A 26,689-nucleotide genomic window follows, 5' to 3' on the forward strand; every position below is an offset into this window, starting at 1 on the left:
TTCTCTAATTTCTGTCTATCATAAATGTGTCACTACAACTCTAAAAGCCAAACACTAATTTGGGTGGTACTGGAAGCCATCAACACCTACCTCCCACGAAACCACAGCACAAGTTGCACTTTTGCAAGTTATCAGGGGTTTGCAGCACTGCTCAGGGGGTCCTGGAGCAGTGCAAAGCTCTGCCTTCTCAGAGTGGGGGCCAAACTGCAGGAAAACAACACTGCATGAACACAGCAACAGCACCAGGGCAAGAACTGATGTGCAAGTGAAGCAAACAAACTATTTTTAACTTGACAGAGAAGTAAACAGCAGAGCTCAGGGCTCAGTTTCGGATTCCTTGCAGGTACCTGAAGCTGGCCCTGCTCCCACAGGATATCTCAGCTCCTCCCACTGCCAGGGTTTTGTAACTCCTCCCTCCCGGGCACTGTTTCACAAACACTTTTAAGACACAAAGGTTTATCTCACGCTTCTCCCATCCTGGCATGGCTGGCACCCACCCCTCTCCACACCACGCTGCTCCCACCACATCTGCAGAGCCTGAGCTCGGGGTAACACATCCAACAATTCCAAAGGCACAAACACCAAGAGGTTCACACCACTCAGGCTACAGCAGCCCCTCAGCACCCTCGCTGCTGCCCTGTGTGGTGTCAGTGAGACGTGGAGACCGCAGGGCTTACCCCGACTCTGTTCCCTGCCCGCAGCCAGAAGCTGTAGCTTCTCCCTGGGAGCAGGTTGGTCACTCCAAACTCAGCTGCTGGGCCCTGATAGAGCACCCTGCGCTCGTCCTGCTCCGAGCTGGCCATCTCCAGGAGGTACTCTGTGATCTCAGAGCCTCCATCCACAGCTGGGGGGCCTGGCAGACAAAAACAGATTGCATTCTCCTATTAATTTCTAAATTCCCTAAGTTAGGGAAGGCTTTTGTCAGGTGTCTGAGCAGAAACACTTCATGAAGCTTGCTTCCCCCCCAGGTACTGATACTTAGTTTTAAGATGGCCTTCGTCAGGGTTTTTTTCATGTATTTTCCCTGTTTCCTTCACTAAACAGTGCATCTTCATTCATTTTTGCTTATCTCCTTTACTGAGATAACATAAAACAAGAGGAGATTTTAAAATTACTAAGGAGGTGTCAGTCATGGGCAGACAGGAAGCTTTCTCACTGGAAAATATTTATGTCTGCTTCAGTCTCACTGTATCACCCTACCAGAGGTGGACAGAAGCTTTGGTCTTAAAAAAATTCCACAAAACAAACCAAAAACCCCACCCCAAACCCAAAAAAACCCTAAGGCCATGGACAGCATCTCTATAGTTTCATTTTTATTTTTCGTTTTCCCTGAAGAGTTCTATAGATTTCTGATTAGGATGATTGAAATCAGAGCAGTGTTTTAGTCCAACTCTGGTGCTTACCCCACTGCAAAGTGATTTCCTTAGGCTTGGCTTTGCCCACCAGGGCTGGGGCAGGACAGGGCCCGGGGGGAACGGCTGCTGTGGTGACAGTCGTGACATCAGAGGCCTGCCAGGGACACAGGTCATTGCAGAGCACAGACACAAAGCACTTTGCTAAAGCATGAACAGAAATGGAACAGAAGCACCTTTCCCCTCGTGCTGCTCACCTGGCTCTCCCCACCTTTACTGGCACAGGACACCCGCAGCCTGTAGGAGGTGCCAGGCCTGAGGTGGTCACAGACATGCTCCCGCTGAGCTCCGCTGTAAATGGGCTCCCACCTCCCTCCTGAGGGAAGGAAAAGCACTTCACCATTTCAAACCTTTCTAAAATCCCACCTGGAAATTCTATCACACAATTATTAAGGCGGTCAAGGCAGAGAATCAATCTGAAATGATTAATTATACAGAGAACATGTACAACACACACACACCTGTGAAATGAGAAGTGACTGCTGGAGTAAAGCATCATTTAAGTTGGAAAACATCTCCAAAATCCAAGTCTAAACCATGTCCCACATCTAAATGTGAATTAAATACCTCCAGGGATGGAGACTGAGTACTGTATTAGTACCCAGAGGTGATTCCTTACCAACTGATGCCTCGGAGATTTCCAAAAAGTATTTAGAGATGTCTGATCCTCCATTATCCTTGGGGGGTTCTGAAAGAAATCAACACCTTAAGTTACAGAAGATTTAATATCAAGGCATTATTTTGTTATCAGCTTTTTCAGTGAACATATTCATATTCATTCAAACAGAAAAGTCAACCAGCAAGAGAAACCAGTGTACTTAATTACTCACAATACATTTTTCTGAACAATTTTCCTCCTATTATTAATCATGATTATGGCAGGAAGAGAAAACTGGGAAAATACTCCCAATTTCAGGTATCAGCTCTTATTTTTTAAGTGAACATAGGAATTATTTAAACATCACAGTAAACCCACAGGGGGGTTTAGGACAGTGCTTCTCAGAAATGGATGAACAACACCAGTATGCTTCCACAGCCCCAAAATAAACCATTTTTGGGTAAGGTTGAGTATTCCTCCTGCAATAACGATAGCTGCAGATAAATAATCAGCCTGAGTTCCCTCTCATTTAATTAGAGAGAGGCTGTCCACACCCCAGCAGCACTGGAACACCCCAAGGCACCTACCCCACATGACTCTCACACTGTGGGGATGGATCTTGCCCTTCACAACGGGTTTGCTGGGGGCTCCAGGTCTGTCAGGTTTGGTGCTGTGCTCCACCACCTCACTGGGGCTGCTTTTTCCTTCACTGTTGTAGGCAAAGAGCTGTTGGAGGAGTGAACAGAACAGAGAGTAAATGGTTTATTTAATGACAGTAGTATATGCTGATAATACATGAGGATAAACATGCTGGTGATTAAAAAATATCTATTAAAAACCCAACCAAAATAAAGACAACCATTTATACCAAAATTAACTGGCGCAAAAAATCTGGTTTATGTTATTACTTCACCAAAACCTGCTCTAACAACTGGTAATTGTTGGACAACAGGTGAATTCCTGATGTCTCCACACAAAGCTGAAAAATTTGCTGGAAAATGCCAAAGCCCAGGAAAGCACATGAGATTAGGAACAAACTATGGCACAAACCCTGAACTTATAGGATGTACTCCTCCTCAGGTTTCTTAAAGTGCATGAGAGCTCATCTCCATTGTACTGGGGCTGGAATCCATAGCCCTGGCAAGGAGGGAAAAGAAGGATGAACAGAGTCACTGATTTTTTTAAGGTGAAACAAAACCCAGAGCGAGTAAATCACATGATTTTTAATTTGAACTTCATTTCTGTGCCATGAATTACACACAATACTTTGTGCCACGAACTGCACACAATACTTCATCTCAGCCATGAATTCCATGCAATGCTTTCTCTCTCTGCCATCAATTCCATGCAATGCTTTCTCTCTCTGCCATCAATCCCATGCAATGCTTTCTCTCTCTGCCATGAATTCCATGCAATGCTTTCTCTCTCTGCCATGAATTCCATGCAATGCTTTCCTCTCTCTGCCATCAATCCCACGCAATACTTGCCGACCATTTATCGGAAGGTTAAAAAAAAGTTCATTTTTATTTCAGTACTATGAAGGAAATTTCCACAAAAAGCCCAGCACTTACAGAACCTTCTTCCTCCATGTCCAGGCTGTAGGTGAGGGAGTCATCCATGGCCACTCCTGCAGGAGGGCTCCATCCCAGGGCCATCCAGGTCACTCCTGCTTCCAGCAGCGTGGGTGGCGCCGGCGCTGGTGGCACCACCCCGGCCGTGCCGAACGTCACCGTCTCACTGAACCCACTGGGGGGGAGATTTTGAACAAGGGTGAGCAGCAGCTGATGGAATCCAGGGGGAGATCCAGCATTTGGTACCCCTGGGCTCCTGGTTACCTCATTCCAATGTCGTTTTTAGCAGCCAGTCTCAGGGAGTATCTTGTGGAGGGAGCGAGTCTGGTGAGCTTGTACTGCTTCAGGTGCCCGTAGTAACATTCCTTGAAGGGGCCATTCTTCCCCTGGAGAACAGGGAGATCCAGAGTCACTCCCTGATCCCTGCCAAGGTCACCCTCCTCACTCTGCACCTTCCTAAATCCCAGAATCTCAGACTGGTTTGGGTTGGGAGAGACCTTAAAGCTCATCTCGTTCCATGGGCAGGGACAACTTCCAGGAGAAATGTCATTTCACTCATCTAACATAATTAAAATAGCAATTACTATTACTATTGCCTCAAGAATGCAAAATTTAATGTATCATGGTCATCTGAGTCTGCTGATGGTCACTCTGAGCAGTCTTAAGAATAAACCACATTCAGACTGAGATATCTGATTACTTTTGGTACTGGGGATTTGACAAAATGGTGATTAACCATTGAGCTGAAAACAAAACACATTCTGGAAGTTTTTCATCCCTTTGCATTACATCTCAGCAAGATGCTCAAGAGCTGAGGGAGATTTGTGGCACAAGCCAAAGATGCCAAATGCTTGTGCATTTCAGGAGAACACAGGAATGGCTGATGCTCTGGATGACAAATGAGGCAGTTTTACACTGTCCCCTCCCACTGATCATTTGTCTCTTTAAAATTGTCAGGACAGTTGCACCAAAATAGCTGCTGTACCTAAGCAAAGGGTATTTTTAAGTGTAATTGCTCTACAGATGTCATTATGATTTTTTTTTGGTACTAGAAAAGCTCTTACCTCATCCCATTCTAAAAGAAAATTAGTTATTTTGGAACCATTGTCATTTGAGGACTGAAAATAAAGAAACAATGAAAAAAAGAGTTAAAATCAAGTGGTTGTAAATGTGTTTTATAAATATTTTTAAACATTGAATAAACTCCAAATGCCTTTTAATACAAGGCTGATGTGCTACTTCTTTTACTTCTGATAGTTTAGAATATAAATGTATAAACTCTTTGATTTTATAAATGAAGCAAATGATATTCTGAGAGCTCTTTTCCTGATGCCTTGCTCTGTGTGCTCACCAACTGCCTGTGCAATCAAAGGGTTCACACAAGCAACATCTGACACGTGAAATGGGAACGTCATTTTCTAAGCACAGATTCTACAAATAATTTCACTGAAGTCATTTAGCTGGAACCATTTTTCAGCATGGTCATGAGAAAAACATCAAAAACCAAGCAAACACAGCTACCAACAAGCCTTGACAGACAGTGGTTATATTCAAAAGTCAGATCAAAACTGAGAATCTCTAGAACCATCCAAAGAAATGTAGTCTGAACGGGTCAGAATAACTAAAAGAACATTAAGTCACATATATTTATCATCCAGGACCTCAAGCAAAGATATAAATAAATAAAAATCAATTTTTTCCTCTCTGCCAGCTCAGAAGAGAAGAGCCCTGCTACCACTTCTGTCACACTAAAGCTGCAGGCAAGAAACTCAGCAAACATTGCAAAAAAAAAAAAGAAAGGTAATTATTATTTCATTATCAATCTTCACTGAGCGACTTAAAAGGCAACACCTACAGCACACATTGAATTCCTGACAAAGCTCATTTCAATCCACTGCCCAGGAATCCAGCAGAGTGCTCTGCTCCCCTGCACTCAGCCCCAGGTGAGGTTCTTACCTTCCACTGCAAGCTCAGGCTGTTTTTGGTTCTGTTTATCAGTTTGGGGGCAGCTGGACAGTCTGGCTCACAGCTCTCTGTGGTGAAGCTCACCAGCTCTGAAATGGTTTCTTTGATGGAACTGCTGGTTGCTGAAACTCTAAACAAAGGGTAATTAATGATGTGGCTGCTGCACTGGTATCTGGAAATGTGAGGGAAGAGCTGGCAGCTTCAGGGATTTATTCCCAAGCAGTGGCTGCAGGGTGGGGGTCACACAGGTTCACTGCTGACCCCAGATCCCCATTTCTCACCCTTCATTTACTCTGTCTTTACTCTCTGTCACAGTGGAAATATTTTAGTGTTGAAATACCTGTGGGATAGGGGAAGTAAACTATGGCAGGTGTTCCAAAATGGCAACAGGATACCTGACTGGAAATGAGCCTTTTACTAAAAACACCTTAAAATTCAAATACAGCCAACGCTTGTGCAGGAGTATGGGCACTAAACAGGCCAAATCATACAATAACAACTGTATTGTTATTAAACAATAAAATCACAGTTTTCATAGGAATTGATTCATGTTTTCAGCAGTCCAGCTACTTTCTGTGGAAAACACTGTGCAGGTGGAGCTGTGCCCAACACCTCCCACACCTACCCAGAACTGCTCCAGGACTTGGCTGCAGGGAATTTTTAATCTCACCTGCTCCAGTGCCCCAGCACTGAGTGTGACTCTGGTTGCCCTGGTTTGTTTAGCAGCTGCTCTCTCCCTGGCCAGCCCAACACCTCCAGTCAGGATAGTTTACTCCTGATCATCCAGCCCATTCCCACTTCCCTGCTTGCACTTCCCTGCTGCAAGTCAGACAAGCATCTCCGAAATCAAGCTGACAAGTCAGACTTCAGATCCCATTTCAAGGCTAAATTATTTCATCTCCCACTGACTTCAGCCCACAACAATCTACAGAGTGTTGTTCTAAAAAAAAACACCAGCAGAGAATAATTTAAAGTTTGTAACTGAGGAATCTGAGGAGACAGAGAAGGTGGTAGGGAAGGAAATGAGGTGGGATTTTAATGAAGTTAGAAGATAAATGGGAATTTAGATAGCAAACCCAGTGTCCACAGCATGGTGTTTTTTCAGAGTATTCCTTAACTGTTTGTATCACCCCTTTTCCATGAAGCCACAACAATCCTGCAATGCCCATATCCCCCAAAGCTTTATTTCCTTCCCAGCAGCATACCTGGCATGATAATCAGTGGCTGGTCTGAGATCAGGAAGTGTAATTGTTAATTCTTCCCCACTGTGAAAAGGCAAAAACAAACAGAAAGCAGAGTTACAGCTCTTCCTTAAACCTCAGGGCTCAAAGCTCATTGAAAAGCAAAACCACGTAGTGCACATTTAAGTTTCCCACTGTCCATGTATAACTCTTTAGTGACATTACTTAAAATTTATTTCATGTGAAGTAGGAAGGTCTGCAAGTCAACAAACAGCTCCTGATAGAGAGATTGCTGATTGGTTAATGGTTTAAACATTGTGCTTAAAGGAAGAAACTAAACTTACACATAGACAGATTTAAATTTTCCATTTTTACCACTGTTGGATATTGCTACTTCAAATGTAAATGCTGCTGGACTATGACTATGGCTCTCTCCATTCTGTGAACTAACTGGGAGATTCCAGGACAGAACGGCTGATCTTGCTTGTATATCAGAAACCTATTAAAAGCATAAATAATGCAAGTAAGTTTGCTTTCTGCAAGAAAAGGTTAATTAGTCAATAACATGGCGTCGCTAATTGGCCTAGGAAGCTCCTCACTGGAGGAATTCTTTCACCTTTGGAGTGGGAATACAGAAGCATTCTTTGGATTGCAATGATTTCCTCTTTTCATTTCTAAAGGCTTTCCCTTCCAACACCAAACCAACACCACAGTGGGGCAGGAAGAGAAAATTCCTGCTTCAACGTTTCCATCACTCACTTGGAGCAAATGTTCAGCTGGGGAGTCTCGGGCAGGACCCCAGATCAGATTTAGGCACAGACACCTTATTGTCATTTTCTGACAGCTCCCTCACACAATATCCAGCCACTGATCCTAGGGACAGCACAGGCTCTGTCTGTAAAACTCAACATTTCTTGTCTGATTTTTTTTTAGCTGCTTAATTCCCACACTCCAAATTCTCTCTGCCCAAGGCAACACAGCCCTGGGGTAGCTCAAAGTACAGATGTCAGAAGCAGCAGGGAAAAAGTACTAAAGGACCAAAAAACCCCTCAAAAGCTGGTGCAAAGGAACACAACCCCTGTCTGCTGTGTGGATAATGCAGAGAAGAGCTCATTAAACATGCTCAGTATCAAACACAGACATTTTAATTACCCTCACCAGACTCCTCCTTCCTAAATAAGTCTCTAAATACTCAAATATTTGCTCCAGTTTCTCAATATAACATCAAAAGAGGATCTATTTGTGTAAACTTTATCCTCAACACTCCTAAATCCTTTCTGCTGAGCATAGGATGGCTCCAGGAGTGGACAAACTTCCAAGACTTTAGCAGGCCCCTGGTTTGCAAGGTAAAGCCCTCACATACACTGGAAAACTGCAGCAGTGGAATATTCTGGGATTACAGGCTGGCAAACTGAGAAATAGTGAATTTCCAGCATGGTTGCCCTTTCCAGCTAGGAACTCTGACAACTAAACTGCATTTATCTTCTCTATTAAAAAAAATTAAACCATTAAGAACAAAGAAAAAGGGATTGATCAAACACAAGTTATTTTCTAGGAAGCACAGGCTCAGAAAATAATGGGATTTTAGGGCTAATACTTACAACTGGCTTGCCAATGCTCAAGTGAGTATCACATTTCCTGGATTCTGTGTCAGATTCTGCAATTTAAACACAAACCAGATTATCCCAAAGCCTGAGAGCAACCCAGGCTGTTACCCAAAGGCCACCACGAGATGGAGTTGGCCTCATTAGGACCTGAACAATGGTTCTTATTGTGCAAAGTTCATTTCCCCTGTTTGTTTTGGCTGCGTGAGGGGCAGAAACACCAACTATCCAAAACCAACAGTGGTACAAAAACCCTTTTAATACATCCTGCACAAAGGGGATCTTTTCCTAATGGAGCAGAAATAGGTTTTCTTTGACAACATAAAAACATTCCTCCAAAAATGAGAGGTGTTAAAAAAAATGACAATAAGATCTTATCTCTGCCTGATGTGTTTTCCTGGAATTTCTATGGCAAAACATTCCCAGTTTGGAAGAAGCCTGACACTGTCTCAAAGAAAAGCAAAGACACTGCACAAGGTTTTTAGTAGCCACAAGATATTAAAAAGCTGCAATTAAAACTAATTAAACAGCACTTTCTACAACTGCTCCAATTTTATTATTTTTTGAAGCTTAAATGGCTCCTGGTTAACCAAAAAGTACCACAAACACTGACACCAGAAGTTCTGGAAGTACCTACAGGTCACCCTCACTGGGAATATTGATCAGTCCTGGCTCAGAAATGGCAGGGAAGTAAAAAGGTTTCAGATTACATCTTCCTGAAGACCTTATCTGATATCTAGCAAATGAAAAAATTGATATTCCAATGATTCCTAGAGAAAAAACGAAAAAAAAAAAACCCTAACCACAATGGATTTCAGGCTTTCTCTAATCCTGAACAGCCAAAGGAATTCATAAATTCAGCTTTTTCAGACCCTGTTTTGCAATGAATTTATAAAAAACAACTGAGATTTCCCCTGTCCATGCCACCTACCTCCCATCTCTGCCTCTGGACTGCCCTTTGCTTTTCCTATCTGCTTCTGCTTTAGTGCTCCAACTGCCCCTTGCTGGCCCTTTCCATTCCCATTGGGAATTGTGGCATTGGAAGAGTTAAGGACTTTATGTGGTGAGGAGGGAGGGCTGTTCAGTTTATTGTTGGTGTGACCACTGGCTTGTCTGTCCTTTAGCCTCTTCTTGAGGTGTTCCTGCATTTTGAGACTCCTCTCGTCCCTCTGGATGAAGTTTGTCCTCCCATGGGAACGAGGTTCTGCAAAGAAGGGAGAAAAGACTTCATTATTCTGACTTATTTATTTGACATCTGAATCTACAAGCTGGAAAAAATCACTAAAACCCAGCCCCTGGAACTTCCCTGTGCTTTGTCAGTCTGGAAGTGCAGGGATTTTGGAGTTTGGGGTCTTTTTAAACTGAATTTTTTGGGCCTTTCTGCTGTCAGCTGCTCCAGATCCTGCTTTACAACTGCCTTTCTTCCCTGCTACAGACACATTTATGAAAAATTAAGCAAATTTAGGACCCAACTGAATTTTTCCAACACATCCTGAATGCTGTTTTAGCCTAGAGTGAGTCAAAATACCTAATTACTCAATTTAAACTTGAGAGACAATGAACAGTCTTATGCAGTCTAATTTCTGTTTTAAATCTTGAAAATAAAATAAGGATTAGAGCTTGGTTTAATTCAACATAACCCTAGTTCTTCAGTGACTTGTTGCTTTGTTCAGTTTTTAGAGTGGGTCTGCACTTCACCCTCCACTATGGAGAACAACATTTTTTGGGTTGTTTTTGTTCACTTTTCAGTCATATTTGGACTAAAAAAGAAAAATACATTCATATATCAAATTAAGTTCATTTTCAATAAACTTCACACCAAGGCTGTGACAAAACTCAGAGGGCAGAGTTTTAGGGAAAGGAGTTTTAGGAGTCACTGCTGTGGGATTTACAGTGGCAAAAGCAGGGGTGCATGGAAAATACAACACTGGAAAATACAACATTTCTCAGGTACAAATGTGCATAATTCCTTGAAAACAGAGGATCCAAACTGAAAAATCAGAGGATACACAACCACACTTTGCACACTCAGGGAGTCGTCAGGGACTCCAGTGAATCCCTGACCCACAGGGGTGCTCCAGGTTAATAACACAATCCCTGGCAATGTGTGGGGAGGCAGGGCCGGCTGTCCCCAGGGCTTGGGGACACTCTGGGCTCTCACCTTGCTCCTGGAACACGTGTGGTGGCGGGTGCTGGTGCATGAACTGAGGTGGGAGCTCTCCCGTGCCGGGCACGGCGGGGAACACGGGGTGAGGGGGGGGTGGGAGCAGGGCATGGGGGTGGTGCATGTAATGGGGCACGTGGGGAGGAGGGGGAGGAGGAGGGGGATGCATGGAAGGATGGAATTCCCCCGAGTGGGGCACCACCACCACTCTCCGAACTCCATTTTCTTCCACCACCTGCAGGGAAACGGGAGAAATCAACTGTGAGGCCAGAGAGAATCCCATCGGATATTGAACATTCAACAAAGGATTTCCCTGCTCTGGTTCACAGGCAGAACCTGACAGGCAGGGTTTGCACACCAGACTGGATTCCACTGGAAACCAGGCAGGTACTGCTGGGATAAAGGGGAGTTTGAGGCAGTCAGTCACACCAAAGTGCAGAACAATCACAGAATCCCAGGATGGTTTAGGTAGGAAAAGACCTTAAACTTCATCTCATCCCCTTCCACAGGGGCTGCCCCAAGCCCCATCCAGCCTGTCCTGGAACACTTCCAGGGATGGGAGCCCACAACCTGTTCACTCTTGAATTATTTCACTCCACTTTGGCAGAACCCAGGAGAACCAGCCCTGGGCTCCTCCAGCCACTGGGAACACAAAGTTATCACCTCATCTGACAAGAGCAGTCCAGGTAACTCAAGCTCTGATTTAAAGCTGCTTTCCAACTTGTCAATCCCTGTCACAACAACCAAGGGAAAACAACCCAACCCTGTTGGTTTCAGGTGACAGCAAACACAGAACAAATAAATGTGGTTTTCAGGTTGAGCAGCTCAGTGCTGCCAGGGCTTTGCCCACTGTTTGCACTGAGGGATTCATTTCACAGGGATCAGAAATTGTCTGGAGGAATCTTTGCTCAAGGTCTGCAGAGCTGAAGAATGGCAGAAGCCCAAAATGCAGCTGTGTGCAAAAGAAACTGCAGGGAGAACCCAAGAATTCACAGGTTTCAAACCTACTCACAACACTCCTGATTTTCAACATTACTACAACATGAGTTTCCACATTTGGTTTTGATTATTTCCTTTTAAAACACGTTAATTTAGAAATAAATCAAACTGGGAACTGGGAGTATCTCTGGTAACAACATGCAGGTCTGACCTGAACAACACCCAGGAGTGGAAAATCCAAGGGAGTGGAAAAGCAAAGCTGGGAGAGCCCAGAGCAATGCTCATTTCCCAAACACATCACTGGAATCAGTGTTTGCATCACCACCACACTCTGCTCCAGCAGTGCTGCTTTGCTGGGATTTCAGGAGATCAGGGCTGGTCAACAAAGGGGCACTGACAACTTGGGTAAATTTTATATTAAATAGAAAACCTGCAGCCAGCTGGGACTGTTCACATGACCCAGCTTCACCCTGCAAACAGGACTGATGAAAAATAAACATGTGGATCCTGTTCATGGAGCTCAGACAGTCAATTCAGAGCTGTCCTTGTTCCTAAAAGTGTCTTTAACTGCTGGGAGCAGGATTAAAAAATTCCTGGAAACTGGATCAGACATTACTCAACAACAGAGGGGACAGAGCCCACAATAAAGTGAAACACTTGGTAAGTTCAATGGAAAAAATAGCTTTTTTTTTCCCAGCTAAAATCAGCAATAAATAATAAAAATATTATTAAAATTACCCCCAAAACCACCCAGCAAGAGAAGGAGAAGTGAACGTACCTGAGATACGTAACCGGGAGGCACAAAGATCGGCGGCATGGAACCGTTTGGGGACATCATAGGGACATGAGCTGGGCCTGCCAAGGACAAGGGGCCACTGCTTAACAACCAAGGCTTTTCCCAGCTGCAGACACCTTCTGCCAAAGGTGGGAGCTCACCCTGGAGCCTGAAACATCAGGGATTGCATCCCATTCTCTGTTGGATTATTGGCTTTATTCCAGCCACCACGCTTTGGCCAACAGGATATTTTTAATTGCACAAAAATCTGTATAAATAATTTTAGCTCTTAATATGTGACAGCTAAAAGTCTGTAGTACTGAAGGCAAACGCAGGTATTGGGGTAAAGCTGATGTAAGGAATTTAAAAATTAATTTTCAATGCATTATTTTTCATGTTAAGCTCAAGGGAAGTATTCCTATAGGGGATTTGATGAAAACAGAATGGACACATTTTATACAGTATCATGTAAAATCGTGACAAATGCTGATAAATTTAACTTGACTTACAGGAGATATTTTGCCCTGACTCAGGTTTTCTGTCACTCACCCAGAAGGTAAGAAGGAATTTGCAGGCACAGAGTGGAGCAATGATTCCCCACCTCACAGCACAGGGAGGTCCCAGTACCCCTTAAAGTTCTTTAACTTATTGTTAATAAATGCATAGAAATCATGTGTTAGGATCCTGGGAAGACACTTAGTCAAGGATCACTGCAAATCCATCTTTTGGGACTGAAAATCTGCAGGATTCAGGGAATCCTGGAAGCTTCCCAGTGCTGCCTCATTTGTGCTTGGACACAAACTGAAAAATCTGATTTATTCCAGTGCAGAAAACACATCTGACATGACAGAAAAAACCCAGTGGAATAACCCCAGAACCAAAATATTTGGATTCAGGACTTGAGCCTCCCTTTACCTTGAATGCACTGAATGTGTCCATCTTCAGTTGTAATTGTAAATGTTTCACCTGGGTTTACCTGGACAAGAATCACCTGCAGGAAACGAAACACAAAAGAGGGGTTGGGGGCTTTTTAAATTTTAGAAATTCTCTGGGGGAAAACTCCTTCTCTTAAGAGACAAACAATAACAGAGCTTTGGCAACCTTGGAGTAAAACAGGAAAATGGGTAGAATGTCCTACTTTGACATAAAATCCTTGTATTTTTCCTCTTTTTCCCAGAAGTGCCTCACTTGATATACATGAAATAAGCTTTTAATTTCACATTTCACACTGATTTTTCTGCTTTTTCTGAGGCAATAATGACCTGAGATTCACACTGCATTCCAGGCTTTTCCCACCACCCCTTCCCTGCAGCTCCTGTGAGCCCAGGTGAGTTATCCCTGTGCAAGGAACCAGGTCCCAGTGACATCCTGCAGGTCCCTTTGGTCCTCTTGCACAGAGATCCACGTGGAGCTGGGCCAGGATCACTCCTCAGGCACTGCTGGGATCCCAAACCTTCCCCTCATCCTGCCCCAGCCTCAGGAATTTTGGCAGCTGCACTTTATTTTAACATCTGTGATATTCCACAGTTAATCCTTTAATAAAAGGGGGTTTGGCCAGGTAAGAACTGCAGGTACACAATTCAAATTCCACCCTGGTGACAGCTGGAGCTGATGTAAAAACTGAAATAAAATGTATTTGTTAAAGCAGCTGTGAAAATCAGCACAATTTTCTTCCATTCAAATTTTATAAATTATTTTCACACTGTTCATGGAGTGACATTTGTAGCAGGTAGATGAGATCTGAAGAAATCACCTGGTCATTTAATTCCTGATAAAATCAGCTACACGTGACATTAATGAATGAATGAATTTTTCTGTGCTGTCACATTTTCAGTGCTGGAGCTCCCTGAATTCCCCAGGCACCAATTTCACTGTTCTCATCACTAGGACTCCAGGGATAAATGATGAATTTAACACTGTTTTTGCAGCTTCTGCATATGGGTGTATTAATCTTTGATTTTATTTTTCATAATCTCCCTTGTAGGGGAGAATTGATGCTCCTTGTACAGGAGAATTTTACTTTGGGTGGGTGATTTGTTTCTGGATATCAGTAAGCCACCAAAATCCCTGAAAAGGCCATTTAGGCACTCAGTAACATTTATTATGGTTCCAGGAGAGTGAGAGAAGGCAGAGAATGCCTTTAAACGTGGCATAATTTGCATTAACAATGAATTTTATGCAGATTTGTCACTTCAGATTGCAGGAAAATGCATGACTTCAATGCTAATACATTTCTTGGGGTAGAGGGAGCAAAGTAGTGTCAACTGTTTAAAGCAAACTGACAATAATGGGCTGGGGATTTGCCAGAGCACAAGAAACAGGAAAAAGATTTACTGTGGATCCAGGATTCCACAGGCAGGGACTGACCTCAGGAAAAGGCTCATCTTCGAGGCCAAAACTCAGCAGAAAGGGAATGTCTGAGAGCTTCAGAGCCTCTGAGGGTGGCACATCCTCAGCACAGGCTCCATGAACTCCAGCTCTCAGGAGCAGCTCAGAACAGAGGGAAGGATCCCAACAGTGGGAGCCTGGAATGCCAGGAATGCTCAGGCCATGCCTCAGAGCAGTGACTCACTGGAATTAATGAACAAACGCACTCCCAGGCACCTTCCAACAAGGAACACTTCCAGGAAGCTGGAGCAGGGCTGAGGGGTGGATCTGAGAGTGCTGAGCCCAGGAGCTGCCAAGGCCTCCAGGTGTCCTGAGCACCTCTGCAGGGCTGGTGGCACAGCCGAGCTGCTCAGCCACAGCTCTGCTTTCAGCCCTGTTCACACCTTTTTGGATCCAGAAACCCTTCCAGAAAACTTCCAACTTCTGCTTCAAAAAGCTAATGGATTCACTGGCCAAACACACAGGTTTGGTTTCTGGAAACAAATCTCTCTACGATAATTAAGCAGTAGCGCTGTCCTCCACAGCACTGGTGGAGAAATGATTAAAAATCCTCTGCATTAATAAAGATTCTAAGTCAAGACTCTCTTTAAAAGAGTCTATTTAAACTTCAAAGCTGCTCTTCAAATGCATCTCCACAATGCAACTCTATTATTTTCCTTTTTTTTTTTTTAATCTCACCTGATTGCAATGTCTTCTCTAGGTCCTAAAAATGCCATTGAGTGTCATCTCCATGTCCCACACACACAGCTCTGGGGACAGGAGCCAACTAAATCTACAAGATCTCCTTTCCTCATGCAACCTGAACCATCTGAGCCACCTCCCAGCTAGGCAGGGCTGGAATTTCACCTTCTACTGCCAGAACTTCAGAAATATCTTGGAGACTTTGCTCATTTCCAGACATATTCATTGTACTTCCACCTCCAGGGTCTGAGGCAGAAAGGGAAAAGGACTTTTTACTTTAAAAAAGCCATTTTCCCAAGAATACAACTGAAACAACACAGATTTCTCCTTTGTATCTGCAGCAATGACAAATTAAAGGAGATCTCATGTAAACTTTCAGCATTTATGGCCTGCCAGACCTCAAGGATGGGAAGAGCTCCCAGTATTTGTAGTACAAAGCACTCAGCTCTTTCTGCTGAACACTAAATTCACATTTACTGACAACTTACACAGACTTGGGCTTTAAAATTGTTTTGCTCCCACTTTTTACCTGTATTTTTAACCCAGGGACTTCTGAAGGGTTGTGTCCAATAAAGCTCTAAAGTTTCAAGTAAATACACTCAGGTTTCACCACTGCACTGTAATTATTAATGAAGACACTTAAAACCAGGAAGCCAAGGTCTTTCCTTTCATTTTCCTGTCATAGATTTCCTCTGCAATCCCTTGCTAATCTTTATTCATTACTTCACAAGAGCTTCAAAACTTTTATTAACCCCCCAGTTTTTCCTCTGATTTTTGGAGTTTGCAGCTCCATTTTAAAGCCCTTTCTTCACAGCTGTCCATTGCCTGGGAGCCGAATGATTTTTTCCTCTCTCCACTTCTGCCTAACTCCTGATGTCAGTGCTCACAACCTCATCCTTCCCCAGCTCTCAGACCAGTGGCAGAGCTGCCTGGTTTTGGTGGAGCCCCCATCCCAGTTGCTCCCAGTGCTCCCAGTTCAGCTCACTTGCCTGCTGGATGCTGTCCCCGTTGACCATGTGAGGTAGAAGTGGCACTTCATTCAGCAGAGGTGTGGCTTCCAGGGGGGGCGGCTGCTCAGCCATCATTTCTTGGGATCACTCATGGACACCTGCTCACCTCAACCACCTGCTCCAAGAAAAAACAGGGATGAGGTCAGATCCAGCACTCCCTTCTTTAAATCATTCCCTGTTTGTTTGACAAACTCAGCTCTGTCAACTCCCAGTGCGCCCAAATGTCCAATGTTATCCTGTTTCTCACTTTTAACTCTTTTCATGTAAGCAATAAATGTCCTTTTCCCAAAATTCTCCCCTTTAATTATCAGGAATATTCAGCCACGAGTGCTGAAATTGGTACCTCAGTGCAGCAATTACACAGCAGAGGAATTTACATTTATACAGCAATTTATTCCTAAATTTGCACTTCAAATTCCTAAACTGCTTCCACTCCAGACCCCAAGCTTTAGGCTACATAATGCACACACCACATTTACATTTTAGTGATGACCAAAAAAACCCTAAACCGTGCAATTTCTCCAATACAAAATCTGCCAGGGTGAAAGCAAAGCTTGAGACAACACAAAATCCTGCTTTGTCCCAAAATTTTTGACTGACAACCATGGGGAAATGTGAATGGAAAAGTGCTGCAGAGTTGTGAGCTTCCAGGGAAAAATCTGTAATTAGAGCAAGTCAAAATACACATGATACAAATTAATTATAGTAATTAGAGCAAATCAAGCTACAAGCTCCCAATGGTAGGGAATTTTCAGTGTACAGTTAATCCAGCATCCATAAAAAGCACAAGATAACAGGATACAGGAAATGCTGACACTTCCTGCTCCTTTCCCATTACCTCCCATAAACCAGAAGGCAAAATGTGGTTAGGAGGGTCCCATTCCTTAAAAATAAAAAGCAAACCACAAAACACCTCCCTAAATATGTGCATGAACTGAGTCAGGCTGTTTCAAAGTGTCAAATCTTTCTTCAGTTCTCCACAAGCAGCAAGGAAAGGGCAATTTTTGGGGAAGAAAAAAGACAAAAACTGATTAATTCTGTACCTGTGGGACTGTATTTCCAGCAGATTAGCAACAGTAGGAGAAATATAATATAAATAACATAATTTCTTCTGCTTTTAACTGATTTTGTACAGAAAAATCTGCAAGAAAGCTGAGATTACAAAGGTTTTTCCTGTGTTATCAAGACAAGGCGAAGGAGCTGGTGGAATCCACTGATAAAACCCCCATTCCTCCTTTGCAAAAGCATCTCAAAATCAGAGATACAATCACACAGCCACACAATGCAGCACAACAAACTCCTCAAGACTTCCCAAACCCAGCTCCTTTCACAAGGAAATTCTTCTCCAGGGCTGCTCCAGTAACAGCTTTAAGAAGCCAAACACCACTGCAAGGTGCAAGGGCTGGACAGGACCTCAAAGATCAAATTTGCATCAGGTTTGGCCTAAATACACTTAATAAATACACTGAGCATGGTATTTATTTCCTGAATAAAATAATCTCCTTTTTGTCAGGTTTGGAATTGCCTCTGCCAAGGATGCAAATTTTAACTATTCCACTTAAAAAGCCCTGCCTGGAACAGTAAAATTCAGGCAAAGGTTTCTTCCTCTACACCTCTCCCATTTTTTGAGGGTGGATCTAAGCCTTAAAAGTCGTAACAGGAATTCACTGTACACAAACAAAATGAAAATTCTTTATTTTATATTTGCATATGAATTTCTTGAATCTCAAAGAAAACAGAAATTAAAACTTAAAATAAAGGGGAAAACCCTTTACCAAAGGGCAACTCTGCATTGAAATTCAACTACCCCAAATAAGCAGCTGCAGAAAAATGTGTTCTGAAACAGGACCCAAAGGCACCTGCAACTTTAAATAAAGGTTCAGAGTTTCTGTGCTCATCCTCTGCAACTTCAAATAAAGGTTCAGAGTTTCTGTGCTCATCCTCTGCAACTTCAAATAAAGGTTCAGAGTTTCTGTGCTCTTCCCTTGCCTTGGCTGATTTTAATTCTCTCTTTAGGACAAATTACAGAGCAGAGCCCCAATATCCCTGTGGTTTTTAGAAGCCTTCATCTCCTGCCTAATGACACAGGGAGGATTTAATTTACATGGACACCTCCAAACACTTTCTGCTTGCTTAGTGCTGTAACTTCATTTCTCTGAGGAAAAATTTAGTATTTGGAGTATCAGGAAATAATTGGTTTTAAACTGTTAAGGATAAACTCCAAAAATAGCCAATTTTGTGTCTTAGCAGCAATGGCCATATGATCAGAGAAAACAGAAGTATTGACAGGAACAAGACCATCTGAAGAGGTTTTGGGGCAGTTTCACCTGGCTCACAACGTTGATATTTCCCTGTGCAGCTGGGCTGGGGTGGCTGCAAGTAGCAGAACACTGAGGACAAAGAGGGACATCCTGACAAACTGGAAAAAAACCAAGTTATTTTGGGTTTTGAGAACTGCTTCATTCCTTGAAAACACTGATAAGAGCAGCAAAACCACCCTGCACTCCAAGGGAACACAGTCAATGAATGTGGGACTCAACCCCTCCCCACTTCAACAGGTAAAACTCTTCCAGGGAAATAAATCCACGGATTCACCTCCCCAAAGTCTCCATTTCACTCAAGGAAGTAGGTGGTATTTGGGTAAATAAAACGAGAATTCCTGAAAAGTTATTACATACTCAGCACAATTTCCTGCAAAACAAAACAAAGACAGAGCTCTATCTTGAAAAGCCATTTCCCAACACCCTCCCACGGCTGGCCTGGAGCAGGGAATCCAGTCCTGCTCTCCCTGCAGGGCAAGGCTGCTCCGCAGGGAAATGTGGAGGACAACCAGCACAGGGCACAGAGGAGACTCCAGGCTCCTGAACCCACCTCCATCCACACTCAGGCATCACAGGATCCAGCATGGTTTGGGTTAAAAAGGACCTTAAAGCCCATCCAGTGTCACCCCTGCCATGGGCAGGGACACCTTCCACGGTCCCAGGCTGCTCCAAGCTCCATCCAACCTGGCCTGAATGTTTCCAGGGATCCAGGGGCAGCCACAGCTTCTCTGGGCACCATGTGCCAGGGCTTCCCCAGCCAGGAATTTCTTCCCAATATCCCATCCATCCCTGCCCTCTGGCAATGGGAAGCCATTCCCTGTGTCTTGCCCCTCCACCCGTTGTCCCAAGTCCCTCTCCAGCTCTCCTGGAGTCCCTTTAGGCACTGGAAGGGGCTCTGGGGTTGCTCTGGAGCCTTCTCCTCTCCAGGTGAGCACTCCCAGCTCTCCCAGCCTGGCTCCAGAGGTGCTCCAGCCCTTGGAGCAGCTCTGTGGTCTCCTCTGGACTCTCTGCAGCATCTCCAGGTCTTCCCTGTGCTGGGAGCCCAGGGCTGGAGCAGCTCTGCAGGGGGGGTCTCACCTGAGCAGGGCAGAATTCCCCTGTTCCTCCTGCCCACAGCTGGAATCAGGAGGTTCTGGGGCCAGGGCAGGTCCAGCCTCTCCTCCACCAACACTCCCAAATTTCACATCATCCCTAAAAATCTGTCAGTCGTTCCAGACTTCCTCTAAACCCTTGGATTTACCCCAAACCAAGTCAGGATGAGAGGCAAATGCAGCCACAGGGAGAACTGCATCAAAGAGCTGCTTGGTCCCTAAAGCCACTTTATTCCAGCCAATCTCAGGAAGAGCAGCTCAGACTGCTTTTGCTGTGGTCTGTTCTTGGCAGTGAGGGATTTATCATCCCCAAGAACTATTCAAGTGGTCAGGGAAAAGAAGAAAACAAGGGAAAAAGTACAGTCCTGGGAATTCACAAGCTGCACTGACATTAAAGATGAGCTAATACACTAAATTTTACATTCTAGACTAAAAATAAGCAAGAAAAATCCCATCTGGAAGCATTAAAGACCAGGAAAATTTTGTAATTTATAGAAATAAACTGAAGTTTAGTGACTCATTAAATATGAATCAATAGCAGAACTTGTAGAGGTGTCTCTACAGCTTTGTCACCCTGTCCTGAAGACTTTTGACTCAGTATGGAATGAAACAGATTAAAATTTAGAAAGGTTACATTTTGCAAGGGCATTTTTGGCCTGATTCATTTTTTTGCAGTGGTTTGTATTACACATCAGCTAAAGGTCATTCCCAAACCTGGGTTGAGCTGAGGGATGAGTTCAGCCCACAGAGCCACAAAAAATTAAAATAATTTGCATTAATCATCTCAGCAACAAACCTGAAGGTGGAAGAAGTGGTAGTGGGTAACACATTTTTAAGTTAAATAGCTTGAGTTAGTTAAGTTAAATAGCTTTTATATTCAAAGATTATTCAACATCTAAAAAACTGAAATACAGGAATTTTTCACAACAGAAGATATTTTAAACTAAATAAACCCAATCCATATTGTAAAAACGGGCCATGAGGTGTGTTCTGGACTAATTCAACAACCTCATGTAACATGGTCCTGTTCCCATATTCAAAAGAAGGCAACATTTTCCAGGGACACTCCTACAAAAGCTTCTAAGAAAAACAGAAAATATTCAGGACTGCCCTTGCAGCAAACAATTCCTGTCCACAGGGCTGGGCCTGACCTCACTTCCTGCTGCAGCAAAAATGCCAAGCTCTGCAAGGCTCCAGCATCAGCCTCCCTTTGCTCCAGCCCAAATTCCAGCTGAGCTCTGCACGGCTTCAGCATCAGCCTCCCTTTCCTCCAGCCCAATTCCAGCTGAGCTCGGCAAGGCTCCAGCATCAGCCTCCCTTTCCTCCAGCCCAATTCCAGCTGAGCTCGGCAAGGCTCCAGCATCAGCCTCCCTTTCCTCCAGCCCAATTCCAGCTGAGCTCGGCAAGGCTCCAGCATCAGCCTCCCCTCACTCCAGCCCAAATTCCAGCCTGAAGCCCAGCCAGCCCCTGAGGAGCGCTCAGTGCTCACTGATTCTGGCTCACATTCCATGGAAAACTGCTCTGCAGCTCCCTGGGAGCTCCTGAGGGCTGGCTGATACGGGATCATCCCACCCCAAGTCTGGGAAACATCAGGGATCATTCACACCAGACAGTTGGAAATGCTAAAATTCCCAGAATTCCCAGAATGACTAGGTTGGAAGGCACCTTAAAGATCATCGAGTCCACCCCATGCCCTTGTCCCCAAGCCAACTGCCTCTGCTGGTTTGCATCCCAAGGGAATAATGAATAATTCCAGGGCAGAGAGGCAGTTACAGACAAATGGTTGGAGTTGGGGATCTTAGAGGGCTTTTCCAACCATAATGACTTCAGAAATGTTCTGTAAATTCCTGGGCAGAACTCCCAGCATTCCTGAGCCTCCTTTAGCCATTCCCAACGTGCAGCTCAGGACGAGGCACCACGTCAGCTCTGTCACTTCACTTCAATGACACAGGAGAAGCAACTTCAAAACTGTCACAGCAATATCTGGAAGAAAGGTTCTGGCCAGAAGAATCTTCCTGGATAAACACATCACTCCTGTTTTATCAAGAGTTTTTGGAGCAGTCACCACAAATTTACAATCTGCAATTTACAGACATGTTTCTCTTTAGGCACTGACAATGAATTTGCCAGTATTTACTGCAGGACATGGAAGAACAAAGAGGTTGTGTATTTCTTAATTGCAATATTAAAAAAAAAGAAGAAAAATGTAATAAACTGATAAAAATAACTTTTTCATTGGAATTGTATCCTTTAGTCAAGTTATCTATTGTACAAATGTGTTGCAGTATTACAGATTTAGCAAGTTTAGAAGTTCCTGTTGTCTCACATTAAAGTATTTTCCTGTTATATTAAAAATCTCTCTCCAGAAAGATCTCACACTGACTTTAAATGGGAGGAACACTGCAGACAGGCATGGATCAGCTTTATTCCACTGTCCAGAGGAGAAACCCAACACATTTCATAAACAGTGAAAAATAAGTTTATAACCCCAGACAGAAGCTGTCCCAAAGGCTGGATTTTCATTACAGTAAGTGCTGGATTTAAGATGACAAAGTTCCTATTCCAAGGAGCTTATTACTTAAATGGAGACCTAATTTTTTTCTTTTTTTAAATATAGCATGCCTGAGTTAGAAAGAACAATGTGTCCAGGAAGGAGAGCCTGAAATTCAGCAGAGACTTCCTGATTTCCAGGTTTGGTGCCTTATGCAACCTGTCAGCCTGATCCTAAATTTTCACTTATTGCAGGAAGTAAACTACTCTAATATTGCTCTTTACTAAAAGTAGTATTGTATAAACAGCTAAAGCTTGACTTACACCTTTTTATACTGACAGAATTACTAATTAATATTATAAATATTATATAATACATAAAAGTACATGTTCTCTGAGCAGGGGGAAACCCCATGTTCTCTGATAAAGAATATTATTTGTTACTGCCATGCCTTAGAATTCAGATCTCCTGCAAACTGAAGCTCTGAGTATTTTACACTCCACTGTCAGATCAATTTTCCACCACTCATCTCCAAAGGCTGTTAAAAAGAAGAACCACAGAGCCACCCCAAACCTCAGGCTAAGGAATAACCTTGTCAAAAAGATCCATCCTTAATTATGACTCTTAAAACACCCAGATATGCCCCATGCAATTCTAAAGCAGGGAAATAAGACCCAAGCTGCCCTCTCCCACCCAAATATTTCCAATAAACAGCATTAACAAAGTGCTGAAGGTACCATCCCACTCTTGAAATAGTTTGTGCCCCAGGACCACACGTGAGACCTGTGGATGGACTGGGGTTACCTTGAGCAAGATTAAGGCAGGGAGAGATTTAACAGAAGCTCAGTTACAACCTGAGCTCTGCAGGGACCACCCCTGCTCCATAAGTCATCTGTTCCCCACTAAATCCATGTTTTGATTAAAATCCTGGAAATCATTTCTAACGGCTCCCAAGGGAATTAGGCCACAGCATCTTGTGGGAAGTTTGGCTTCCAGCCAGGAGGGCAACACAGCCTTGAGCCTGAAAATGTTCCTCATGATTTACCCAAGAAATGGGCTCAAATATTCTGAATACTGAGAGCCTGCCTGAAAATGTTCCTCATGATTTACAAATGGGCTCAAATATTCTCCATGTTGAGAGAGCCTGCCTGAAAATGTCCCTTATGATTTACCCAAGAAATGGGCTCAAATATTCTGAATACTGAGAGCTCACCTGAAAATGTCCCTCATTATTTACCCAAGAAATGGACTCAAATATTTTGACTATTCAGAGCCTGATCCAGGGGTGGCTTTGACCCAGGTGAGGTCTGTGACCCCAGGAAAGCTTCTTGGAATAGGAACTTTGTCATCTTAAATCCAGCACTTACTGTAATGAAAATCCAGCCTTTGGGACAGCTTCTGTCTGGGGTTATAAACTTATTTTTCACTGTTTATGAAATGTGTTGGGTTTCTCCTCTGGACAGTGGAATAAAGCTGATCCATGCCTGTCTGCAGTGTTCCTCCCATTTAAAGTCAGTGTGAGATCTTTCTGGAGAGAGATTTTTAATTTAACAGGAAAATACTGAAATATGGGGTCACAGACCCCATATTTGATCTCACCAAAATTCCAGCCCAGCTCCACACACAGGACAAGGCTCCCACACTCTGCTCCAAGTGTTTGCTTTGATTCCATGACGATTTTTAATTTACTATTACCACTCATCTCTCAGGTCACCGTGAGACCTCAACCCTCCTAAAATTCTCCCTGGAGGAGGACTAAGATTGGGATGGAAACCCTCACTTCCCAGACACCAAAATCCCTAAAAGCACCCAGAAGCAGCAGCTCCAACCCACCCAGGCCCCGGGAGCTCTGCCCCGAGGGATGAGATCGCCTTTCACCCTGGCTCAGGATCGGGTTCCTGGGGGAGCGTGCCAGGAAAGCCATCACACAATTGTCCCCTGCAGCCTTCCCCTGCAGCTCCCCAGCACTCCAGGATTGTTTTCCAGCCTGAAACTCCATCCCTCAGGATTCCAGTGCCCACCCTCCAGGCTTACACCCACGTTTTTCATAGGCTGCACAACTCCCCGCTGCTCTTCCCAAAAGAAATTCCGCTGGGAAGAAAAGCTCTGTCAGTGCCCAGCATGCATTCATTTGATTTGAGCTGTTATTTAATATTATGCTCACGTTAAGGCCATGCCTGCCCTCAGAATTATTAATTTGGGAGACCTGTAAAGCTGGCAATAACAGCTTCTATAATGCAAACATGACACCACTTTTAGATAAATATTTTCCTTTGTTGTTTTAGTTCTTTTATGGCTTTTCTGTTACTGGCAGACAAGCAGAGTTGAATCCTGAGCATTTGTGTGCTAAGTGACCTAAGTGACCAGTCCCATAAACCAAAATCCAGGAGCTCCTGAAAGGTCCTATTCCTGTCCTAATCCCAATCCTGCTTCCACAAATGTTCAGAACTGAGTACCTCAAAGGACTCAGCCATTAAGATGCTTCATTCTTACTTCAGCTTAAAAAATAAAGGGATCAGAAATTTTCTAGCTGCAAAAATGTTGCTACAAAAAAAAAAAAAAAAAAAAAAAAAAAAAAAAAAAAAAAAAAAAAGAAAAAAGAGAGAAAGAGAGAAAAAAGAATTAAATGTAAAATATCTTTCTTTCCACCTGTTACGAAGGTGACGCTTTCTGGAATAAGCCAAGGTGCTCATTTTAATATCTTAATGCTACACAAAGAAAAAACTTTCAAGCTTAGATAAAAAAGCCTTTATTACATGCAATTTAACAATAGGCTTGTTTTAAATATGATTTTCCAAGTGTAAAATAAATTTAAAACCACATTATTCTGGTTTCTTTTAGGCCATGAAGCAAATCAGTTTATTTACACACTAACCATATACTATGGAAATTCTATATCCAAATGATTCTCTAAATCACTTGGAAGCTATGGAAGCAACAGACACCACAGTCCATGGAAAAGAAATCCAAAAAACTTCTGCCCAGAGGCACAAGACAGAACACAAGCCCTTGTGTGTGCCAGGAATTCTCTCCTGGGCCTGAACTGGTCAGCAAAAAGGCAGCTGGAATTCCCACCTGGAAGTACCACAGAGCTGGGCAGATGAAACAAAGAGTTTCCAAGTGTGCCAAGGTTTGCCAGCTGGGAACTGCAAGTTCCTACAGGGAGCTGCACCCTCTCCCAAGGCTCTGAAATCCAGGAGAAGGATCTGCATAACTGGGCACAGCTATTCTCCACGGGACACATTTGTCTTCAAGTGGAAGGTAAAACTGAAGCCATTTTATAACTTTTTTTCCCTGAAAATAAAAAAGTTCTGCCCATTTACCAGATTCCAGGGGAAAACTTCTGTTTGGAAGCCTGGAAGCAACCCAAAGGAATGGCTGTTGTGTGTGCAGACACGTTCCCTCCAACAGGAACACATCATTCCACAGCACCTTGTTCATCCCAGTCCCTCCCTCCAGCCAGCAACACCCAGCTCATGGCAGGGAATAAATATTAAAGTATTTTTAAAGCTTTTTTTAGAATCTTCCAGTGAGGACCAGGAAAAGTGGGGAATTTAAGAGCACCTTGAGCCGGGCTGCTCTGCTTTGTCCTGTGCCATGTGTGCCCAAACTTGGATGAAACCCCCTGGGATTGAGCCAGAAAAGCACCAAAACTGAGCCCTTCTTAGTGCCAGAGCTGGGGGATACCTCCATGAATTTGGGAGCATTATGGGATGGCAGACACACACAGCTGGCATGAGACAGAGGTGATCCAAAAGCTCTTTCCCAAATGCTTCCATTCCACATCTCCACGGGTTTACTTCCTTTAAACTCCACTCAGGGAGGGCAATCATGAAAACCAAGAGGCACCAGGCCATTTCCAGGAGAGGCTCCCTGCCATGAGACAGCTCAGAGCTGCTGCCTAATCCAACAAAACAGGAGGAAAATCAGCATTTCACAGGTGGAACAAACAGGAGTTTGCTCCCTGGTTTCTGCAGGCTCCAAGGAAGCAAAGGCTGATTTTCCACCAGCTCTGGTCTCCAGATCACCAGTGCTGGATGCAGCACAATCAGGCCTCTCTCATTTAACAACCCTCTTAAACCAGGACTTCAAAACCAAGCAGAAAACCCCAGCAAAAGCAAAGGATTTCTCCAAATTGGAGCAGATGAAGCAAACTCTGAGCAAGGAGGAATTATTTTGATGCAGCAGCTGCAGACTTTTCCTTGCACAACACCAGAGGTTGAGGCTGTAACACTTTAGCTGAGCACTGGGTCAAATGAGGCTGGTTAGAACAGGTTATGCTTAAACCCAGGGCTAAACCACACCAATAAATGACTGCAATTACCACAGCTGAGCAGTCCCGTGGCATCAGACCATGTGCATTTTTTTAGTTCATGGAAAATGCAAGGGAAACATGCAAGTGTGAGATCATCCCCATGAGGCTGGAGCAGGAACACTTCCCCCAGTCTGGGCCAGGAGCAGCACAGAATCACTGCCACAGCTCAGCTGATGGCTGGCA

General features: G+C 43.8%; 1 protein-coding gene across 1 annotated transcript in view; it reads right to left on the reverse strand.

Annotated features, from left to right (window-relative positions):
• The window catches only part of LOC121331763 (fibronectin type-III domain-containing protein 3a-like), a 39,169-nt gene that overhangs the window by 6,480 nt on the left and 6,000 nt on the right, over window positions 1–26,689 (reverse strand). Inside the window, exons 3-21 of the mRNA XM_041396489.1 lie at window positions 16,268–16,403; window positions 13,125–13,200; window positions 12,213–12,289; window positions 10,493–10,730; window positions 9,263–9,535; window positions 8,329–8,384; window positions 7,072–7,226; window positions 6,752–6,811; window positions 5,538–5,676; window positions 4,646–4,699; window positions 3,846–3,967; window positions 3,582–3,756; window positions 3,061–3,147; window positions 2,598–2,736; window positions 2,032–2,100; window positions 1,610–1,728; window positions 1,404–1,509; window positions 678–853; window positions 91–204 (exon numbers count right to left, since the gene is read on the reverse strand). Coding sequence (XP_041252423.1) covers window positions 91–204; window positions 678–853; window positions 1,404–1,509; window positions 1,610–1,728; window positions 2,032–2,100; window positions 2,598–2,736; window positions 3,061–3,147; window positions 3,582–3,756; window positions 3,846–3,967; window positions 4,646–4,699; window positions 5,538–5,676; window positions 6,752–6,811; window positions 7,072–7,226; window positions 8,329–8,384; window positions 9,263–9,535; window positions 10,493–10,730; window positions 12,213–12,289; window positions 13,125–13,200; window positions 16,268–16,363 — 2,331 coding nt within the window. The 5' untranslated portion in view covers window positions 16,364–16,403. The remainder of the gene's footprint in view (window positions 1–90; window positions 205–677; window positions 854–1,403; window positions 1,510–1,609; window positions 1,729–2,031; window positions 2,101–2,597; window positions 2,737–3,060; window positions 3,148–3,581; window positions 3,757–3,845; window positions 3,968–4,645; window positions 4,700–5,537; window positions 5,677–6,751; window positions 6,812–7,071; window positions 7,227–8,328; window positions 8,385–9,262; window positions 9,536–10,492; window positions 10,731–12,212; window positions 12,290–13,124; window positions 13,201–16,267; window positions 16,404–26,689) is intronic.

Source organism: Onychostruthus taczanowskii, unplaced genomic scaffold (assembly GCF_017590055.1).
Source record: "Onychostruthus taczanowskii isolate IOZ18803 unplaced genomic scaffold, ASM1759005v1 scaffold13, whole genome shotgun sequence".
Classification (NCBI taxonomy): Eukaryota; Metazoa; Chordata; class Aves; order Passeriformes; family Passeridae; genus Onychostruthus; species Onychostruthus taczanowskii.